Source organism: Clinocottus analis, unplaced genomic scaffold, assembly GCF_023055335.1.
Source record: "Clinocottus analis isolate CAN_PGR_092001 unplaced genomic scaffold, fCliAna1.0.p SCAF_18, whole genome shotgun sequence".
Classification (NCBI taxonomy): domain Eukaryota; kingdom Metazoa; phylum Chordata; class Actinopteri; order Perciformes; family Cottidae; genus Clinocottus; species Clinocottus analis.
This window is the reverse complement of record NW_027175909.1, coordinates 1,081,235-1,090,000: the sequence shown is the minus strand read 5'-3', so window position 1 is coordinate 1,090,000 and position 8,766 is coordinate 1,081,235. Positions and strand designations below refer to the sequence as shown.

Below are 8,766 nucleotides of genomic sequence, written 5' to 3'. Positions count from 1 at the left end.
TCACAAGGTGAAAGTCAACTCATATAAAAGCGTACATTAACTATTTTAAATACAATACCTGGATGGTTTTGTTTGGACTTAATGAAGTCTATAATTTACAACAGAGGCAACACTTTATGAATGATTTATAACGTTGGCTGTGCGTTCATTTGCATGTTGTACTGTAGATGGTGACAGCTTTACATGATACATACTTGTTCATGTATTATTCATGTTTTGCTTAGATGAGATGATTCATTTTAATGATGCTAAAGGTTGTCCTTCACACTTCAAAAGCAATACGCCCAGGCTCACAAACCTCACATGATCACATGATCAGTCTGTTTAACATGCTGCGCTTTGTTCTGCATGTTGCAGACAAAGAGATTCTGTAACAGCATGCTGCTCTTTAAAACTTTATGAATTGCTATGAGGTGGCCATGTTCTAATGTTCAGTGTGTCTTCAGGGGGAGCGAGGAGAGACGGCCTCTAAAGGATGCCAGGTATTACACCTCACACTGAAAGGTCTCACACACAGTTCACAGTTCACACACACTTCATGTATTAAGAAACACAACTTTATTGAGGATTAGGGAGCTGCTATGTATCAACCCAATATTGGTAAAGAAGACTGAGCAGATGATGAGAAAACAGGTCAACAAGGGGAATCTGTTCCTGCAATTAACACAAATAGTTCTTTTGAAATCTTATGAATTATTATTTAACTGATGACTTCCATTTTCTTTTCAATTCTTTCATCTCCAAAAATCAGGGTCTTAATGGCTTCAAATGATTATCTGGTGTCACAAATGCAACATAATAAAAACCTCTATCTATAATATTCACTATATACTGATCATCACCCAAACAATGCCATGAATGGCTGCTACTGTTGTAGTAATGAAGCAATATTGTTTTATTGGGTTATGTTGCCGTGATTAGCATTAGCAAAGTACATTTTACTCAAATTGAAAAGAAATGTACTCAAAAAAATATAACATTTGGTCTCAGTTTAAATAGAGTTAAATCTACTCTTGCCTCAGTATTTTTTACTCTAATGTTCATATTTAGCTCGACATGATGATATATTTACTAGAACTGGATGCAATTCTATATGGAATTTGGTTAAAATACAAATTATTAGATTCAACTCCCTTCAGCTCTCTTCTGTCCCATAAACCGCCAGCTACTATAGCAAGAGGTGTCATGGCGGCGGAAACGGAACGTCAGGAACCGCGGCTGCATTACCTCAAGTTAGCAGCACATAGCCTCACTAGCTAACCTAAACTGACCCGGTCACGTTCCTTTAAAACAGTTTTCATTTCTGTTATCTACCATGGAAAATGAACTACTAGTTCTGCGTTGTAATACTTGTTGTGGAAATACCACAAACGTGGGAACATGAAAGCCCCCGTGTCTGGGTTCATAATATGATCCGTAGAAAAAAATAGTTTTCTTGCAACCATTCACGTCTGTGCATTGACTTTACATTTTATCCACTCGAATATTTCGCAACTCTTTCGGTGTGAAAGCGGCATAAAAGGAAAATAATAGTAACTCCGGAAACATCACCTCCCCCTTTTTCCTGTGTATGTCAGACTCCAATGTCTTCTGCTAGTGAGCGGAAGAAGTGTTGTTGTTGTCTGCTTGGGCTTTTCCAACATGGACACATGAACAACTTCACATTGTGACAACAAGATGGCCCCCTGTTGTACTTTTACCACTGTAACAGAGCATCAGCCACAAAGGATGAGTACTCTGATTCTCACACGCTCTAATGGAAGACAGTGTGAGAGGAAGGAGGCGCTGTAGTGCTGCAGCAGAGCAGCTTAAAGGTCACCAGCAGCCAACTGCTACCCGCCTCCCTGGGTCTCTCTTATTGGCTGATGGTGGTAATCATGACCTTTTCTCTCTCTCTCACACACACACACACACACACACACACACACACACACAGCACAGAAAGTCAAACCAGCACGTATGTAAACACACTTACACAAACATTTAATCATGATGTATCTCTTTGCAGGGGGAGCAAGGCAGAGATGGAGATCCAGGGGCTCCTGGTGTACCGGTGAGTGTAGGATCACACTGCATCCACCGGGTGGCAGCGAAGCTTGTTTCAATATGTTTAACAGGGATTCCGGGGTAGAAATAAGTGTGTATGTGTGGAGTAAATTACGAGGACCAAATGTCCCCACAAGCACATGACGAGGAGGAAGAACATCTTCAGTCATGAAGACAAGGAGATCAACTGAGGTTAGAAAATTGTAATTTGTAACATAAATCCTCTGATGTCACCATAAAGACTATATATATATATATATATATATATATATATATATATATATATATATATATATATATATATATATATATATATATATGATATAAATAAACTAGGCTAATATAACTCCTCTCTGTAAGCAACTTTACAAATTGTTAGACACCAAATGAAAACACATATAAATGCAATAAAGCATAAAAAAAAGAAATCACACAAGACTAAAACCGACTAAATGAGAAGAGACAAAAAACAAAACAAGACGCGCCCCTAAGAGGTTAATTGGTCTGTTTCTCCTCAACGCAAATATATATCAAACAGCTTTCTATGCAGTCTTGATGATACAACTCCATTCATGATGCACAGCAAGTTTGGGATGAACAGACCGAGCGTTCTTGGAGAAAAGTATAAAAACGTGTTTTTCACAAAATTCTAAATGTCGTAAAATTTTGTTAGGCAGACTAAGGGTCTAAGAGGCATTTTTGTCGAGCACGTGGACATGTGTGACTTTTTTCAAGTCAATCAGACAATCTAAGCGAGGGGCGTTGCCGGTCCAACTTTTAGGCGGCGCTAGAGAGTCATTTTTTTCACACATTTTTTTTATTTCAGATGGTAATTTTTACCAGGCCTGACAACTGTTCTAAATTTGGATTACTTTTGGAGTATGACAAGTCCCCCTGAAAGCAATCCAATGTACAAAAATATAAAAAACGGCGTAAAAAAGAAACGGAACAATTTCAATCAGACATTCGGACTGACTACGCCAGTAGCTCGGACCCTAATGAGAGAATCAAAGGTGACTGACGGATGTGTTTAGGAGGTTGACCCAGACTCAGGGCCCTGAGGCAGAAGCCAGGCTCTCGAGCTCAGACCGCTCCTCCGGGCCACGCTCCGGTCTGGAAGGATCAGTGCAGACGCTCAGGCGGAGGCAGGCATGTAGCATGTTGAGTTATTGTGAAGAGCTGTGTGGGAGACGGTTGCATATTTGACTTCCTGCAGTCAGAAACTAAAGTCTTTTAGTTCCTTGTTGTTCTGTAAACAAACCAGAAATAAGGCGAGTGAGTCAAGACGAGCTGCTACACTCAGCTGAGCTCAGCTTCAAATGTTCTTCATCACGACACAAGTAGAACAAGGCTTTACCGTGTGACTGATTCCACCTCAACTTTAACCTGTTAATTATTGATGTGATCATCCTCGTAATAATTGGTGATGAGCAAACTATAATATACTTTGTGACATTAAATGATTGCATTTAAGAATTGATGAGCAAGTATTGATTACTGAGGCATCGATGTTCACGTCCCTATGATGGGGCTTAGGCAGAGCGGTGTGTGTGTGTAGTGTGTGTAAGTGTGTGTAAGGGTGTATGTCTGCGTATGTGTGTGTGTGCGTGTGTGTGTGTACGTGTGTGCGTGATGTATTGCATCACGGTGAGACAGAGTTCTCCGTGACACTGAGACACTTCTCAGTTTAATGTTAACGCTCTGTGGTTCAGTGTTGGGAGAAGCCCCGCCTCCATGTGACACACTCTCAGGGTGAAATGCATCAGCAGAATCACAAGAGTGTCACTGCTGGAATGACATATTTTGGTCTTCAGACGGACTTCTTAATACTTGGTGGGTAAAATCAATTGCAGTCCGCCTGCTGAAGGGTCCTCGGGCAGGATACCGACCCCCAAATGGCTCTGGAAGGCGGTGCCGTGTGAATGTGCGTTAGTTTAGATCCTGATGGTCAGCTGCCTCTTGTGTTGGCATGTGTGCAGCCTTGAACGGCCGCAAGAGTGGAAATAAAACAAGTCCTTTTACTATTTACTGGGAAGCGATGTGGCATTTACATTACAGTGCATAGCTCAGACCTCTACAGACTCAGGGTCATTACACATCTGAAACAGGATCTTTGTCACAAAGCGGCTCCATCTGAGGGATGATATTTGGCAAAGCAAATGTTTTGTTAGTTGGCAACACAATCTCATCAGTTGATTGAGTTTGCTCAGTTGCGATGGAACTGAAGATAATTAATTCAACGGTTCATGACGCTGAGCAGCGCTATATGATGCATCACAAGGTGGATTGCGCGTGTTTTATGAAACACATAGCATATGACAAAGAAGGGAATACAGAATCGCACCGTATTCCTCTTTGATGAGCAGATCACACACATACTGACATGCATCCTGTCTAGACAAGGCCATCACAGAAAAGGGTTGCTGAAGGGAAAGCTGAGAACTATATGACAACTCCAGGCCCATGGGCCCCATGTGCTCTGAAATTGGCTAGTATTCCTGCTCTTGGCTATCATTGTGGATATTTCACTTCCCAGTGTCTCTACATGTGACCCACGTGTCGAGAGGCTTCAGCTCGCGGCTGTGTTCATGTTCCGCATGTGATTTGCACATTAAGCTCCAAAGGGCAGGTTCTTGTGCGATGCTTGAAGCATGCTAGTTAGGCAGGGCAGCTTTTCCTGACTGAATATATGAGAGAGAGAGAGAGCGCTATGGCAGTAGCAGGGCTGTAACCATCCGGCTCCGAAGGCGCTCCAGAGTGCTTTAAAAAGTTCTCCCCCATGACACTCAGGCATATCCTCGGACAACATTTTTTTTTTCGAAGCTGACCGAGAGAGCAACGGGTTGAAATCACTTACCAGGGAAGAACGTGTGCATGGAAAAGAGGAAGCATTTTAAGGGAAGTAGAACGCACCAGAGCCTTTTTTAGCAAAAGAAAAAAGGCTTCAGAGAATGCATCACAATGACCTATCTAAAATATTTTGTGAGCCACCGGTTTTGACAGAAAAGAAGACGTTGTGCATCAGCAATGCAGCGCAGCGAGCTCCTCTGACATGCTAACTCAGGCTTTGATATGTAAGCTGAAGTTTCTAACTGTCTCTCTCTATTTCCCTTACCCCGCCCCCCCTCCTCTTCTCTTTTCTTTCTTCCGTCAGGGCGAAGTGGGACCCATGGGAAGGAAAGGAGAGGTTTGTCAAATTAGACTTTGCAGTATTAGATATAATCCATTCTGTCTCATTCTGAAGCGCAGTGAGAAGCCCTGTCAAGCTGCACGCCGCTATAGAAGACTCCCAGAGCCAATACCTCCAGGCCTGGGGAAATCTGGCCCCCCGGGCAAAAATATACATCACAAAAGCTCTTTTCTACTGGCACACATCTGAAATATCAAACACGTACTGTACTGTCTGCAGAATCACAATTTATGGAGATACAGCCTCCCTCAGTTGTGCATTTGTGATAACATTCATAGGTTATCATCTGATAAAAGTCCACGCTGTATTAGCATGTGTTTTGAGGATTAACAACAAACTGTGAAAGAGGATAAAACTTTGAAATGCTGGATATAGATTTCATTGGTATGATGGACCACCTGCTATCTCGCCCACCCCTTAGGTACTTCTGCTTCACCTGCACACCTGTCCCTTACTCGCACGCCAGATGTACCAATTGACATAGAAAAATATATAATTTGAGAAATAATGGGTGCTTGTTTCCCGAAAAAACAAAATGATTTTTTTCAAAAGCCTTGGGCATTGAGGAAGAGACGTCTGTCAGTCAGCAGGTCAGTTTTTTAAATAGTAAATCAATTCAGCACAGTAACTTTACTGAACAGTAGGCATCGAGTTAGTTAACTTACATTGGAGCAGACACACACTAATATTTATCCAGCTCTGGGAAGATAAAAAAAGAAGACACGACCCTCTGAGCTCTTTAAAAATGAGAAGAAAAATGACTTGAGTTGCGTACCCACTCACAGTTGTTAAGCAATGTCCGGAAATGTTTAGAGGGCTGGGGTTAATTGATCCTTATGTGGGATAACAAGTATCAATAATTACAAATCAGCTTTAATCTCCATGTACATTTTCACATACATGAAATTTGACGCTGGTTTCTTTACAAGAAATAATACAATGAGCAAAAGATAAATATAAAAAGACATTGAAGAACACAGTAAAACAGTAAACAGTGGCCCAGAGAGTGCAAATGGAAGTGTCTGATTAATTGTTCAATTGTTCATCAGACTAACAGCCAGTGGGGGGAAGCTGTTCCTGTGCCTGGTGGTTTGGGTGTACAGTGCTCTGTAGCGCCTCCCAGAGGGGAGGAGGTGGAACAGACGTCAACAGACAATGTTCTTGTTTTATTCTGCTCTGTAGCACTTTGAGATTGCTAAAATATAAAGTGCAATACAAATAAAATGTATTATTATTATTATTATTATTATTACAGCTGGTGCTCAATTGAACCTTTTCTTTTGTAATTTCCTCGCCTCCTTCTGTCTCCTTTCTGTTTCCTCTCTGTCTTCAGACAGGAATGCTGGGTGACTCAGGCCACAGGGGCCCTGAAGGCAGGAAAGGAGACATGGGCCACATGGGTTCTGTTGGCCCCCGGGGGCACACCGGTCAAGACGGGTCGCCGGGCCAACCGGGTCAACCAGGATATCCTGGGAAACCTGTGAGTGAACCTCTGAGCGGAAAACAAGAAAAAGGAAAGGCAAAATGGGCTGAAAGAAATCCACAGTGACGTCCTGCCTGGATTTGTTTTAGACCGTTTTGTTTGTGAGTAATGGGAGCGATGCTGTCAGGGTGGTAATGTGCAGTCAGAGAACCGAGCGCTCAGGAGATCCTGTAAATCTGCCGTCGCAGGTCGGGTCTGTTTTCTCCGTCCCGCAGCGGAGTCAGCTGAATCAAAGTGTAATTGTGTGTTGCAGGGCAAGCCTCCCTCAGATGAGTATCTTCTGAAGCTCTGCACGGATGTTCTGCGTAGTAAGTATTTGTTTGTTTACAGCCCTGATCTGAAGCTCCCTCCAAGCACACACCAAATGCTGCTAACTGCTGGCTCAGATGTCGAGCTGCTCATTTCACATAATCCCTTTGATCGAGTGGTTATGCACGGGTCATAATAAACAAAGTTTAAACCAAGATATCTGGTAAACTATTTTCTGTGTGAAGAGTAGCACAATGTTAAATAACCCAACAAGCTTTTTTTCTCCAGTTATTTACGTTTATTGACAAGAATGCAATGTAAATACTCAGTCATCCATCCCACAGTTTTACAGGTGATTGTAGCCTTAGCTAAGCCTTAGCCTTATTGTAGCTTTCTTCTTGGACATGCTTCCATTTCCTCTCCATGCTTCATAGCTGCTCCCAACTATCATGCAAGAGGAGTGTGTGTGTGTGTGTGTGTGTGTGTGTGTGTGTGTGTGTGTGTGTGTGTGTGTGTGTGTGTTTGTGTCCGTGTCCTTCGCGTATCTTGAGAACCACTCATCTGATCAACTCCACACTTGACGGGTGTATTGCTGGGAGCTCAAGGCCGTGCAGTGATGATGTTGAAGAATTTCAACATGCATGCCACACATTCAATTTGAATAAACTTTGAATAAAGAAGCGATAGCGCTCTCTTCAGCAGCCATGGCGGCGTCAGACTTTTACAGGCTGCGGCTAATTGACTGCAGTTCACATTTGCTGTATGTTTGCTATACTTATAACCTCCCTGGATACAATGAGCGATGAGTGGTTCTCAACAATGATGCAGAAAAAAAGCCATACTATATATGACCTTCTCCCCAATAACTTGATAGTTGATGTGCCATCTGCCTTTGGCTTGGTCTCCAACAACTCCTGTGGGAAATATCTGGCACTTTAGCTGGTAAATGCTGCGCTGTGTTCAACAGTTGTTTGCTAGCTTTGTCTGCTTTTGACGGCGGGTGTTTAAAGCTTTCTTTCTCCAGGCCGCTCTCATTATGACGACAGCAGAGCTGCAGCTACCCAGATGTAACCGCCAGATGTAAAGCCGTGTAGAGAGAAGGCCATGAGCCGGCCCGGCTTTGCAAACGAGCATCGAGAGTAAACCAAAACCATAATGTTGCAGGCTGTCAAAACAAAACAATTAGCATAAAAACACCAAAACACTCCATTGAGTCAAGGTGGATTTCTGCAATATAAAATGTAGTAACTTTGTCCTTTAGTTCAATTCGTAATGTAAACACAAGTATTTGATGAATGCAGATTGAAAGAAAATCCTGGCATACTTGATGCACATAGAGTATGTCTGTTGCTCCAGAACTGATTGTAGCTGTAGTCATGATATAAGATTGATAAATGACGAACATTTAAACCCCTTACTTTCCCTATCTGAGTAGAGATGAACTTGATGAAGACAAATACAGTCCTTCGAGGAAGAAAAAAAATGAATTTCCATCCTGATTACATGCATATATATATTCATTTATATGTTATTCATGTCCCTACAGGTAGTTTGCCCAATTTGCAATGATATAATCGAATATATTGGCCAATTGACGGGCATAGCTTTAATGGGAACATCCTCAACGATGGCCGACATTGATCAAATCCAGGGTAATGAGCCAAAGGAGCATGGACGGGAGGGAGCATGTTTAGTGGACTTGAGAGACCCAATATCTCTGTGGCAAACAGGCTCCTGATTGGCTACAGATTCCAATATTATGACAGTTGTATGTGGTCAGACAGTAGTTGTCACATAA

The 8,766-nt window shown here is 42.2% G+C and overlaps 1 protein-coding gene across 1 annotated transcript in view; it reads left to right on the top strand.

Moving 5' to 3' along the window:
• si:dkey-225n22.4 (collagen alpha-1(XXI) chain) overlaps window positions 1-8,766 on the top strand; it is a 45,121-nt gene that overhangs the window by 33,500 nt on the left and 2,855 nt on the right. The window contains exons 23-28 of the mRNA XM_068582149.1: window positions 1-7; window positions 447-482; window positions 2,009-2,053; window positions 5,201-5,233; window positions 6,570-6,716; window positions 6,973-7,027. The exon at window positions 1-7 is cut by the window's left edge and continues 65 nt beyond it. Coding sequence (XP_068438250.1) covers window positions 1-7; window positions 447-482; window positions 2,009-2,053; window positions 5,201-5,233; window positions 6,570-6,716; window positions 6,973-7,027 — 323 coding nt within the window. The remainder of the gene's footprint in view (window positions 8-446; window positions 483-2,008; window positions 2,054-5,200; window positions 5,234-6,569; window positions 6,717-6,972; window positions 7,028-8,766) is intronic.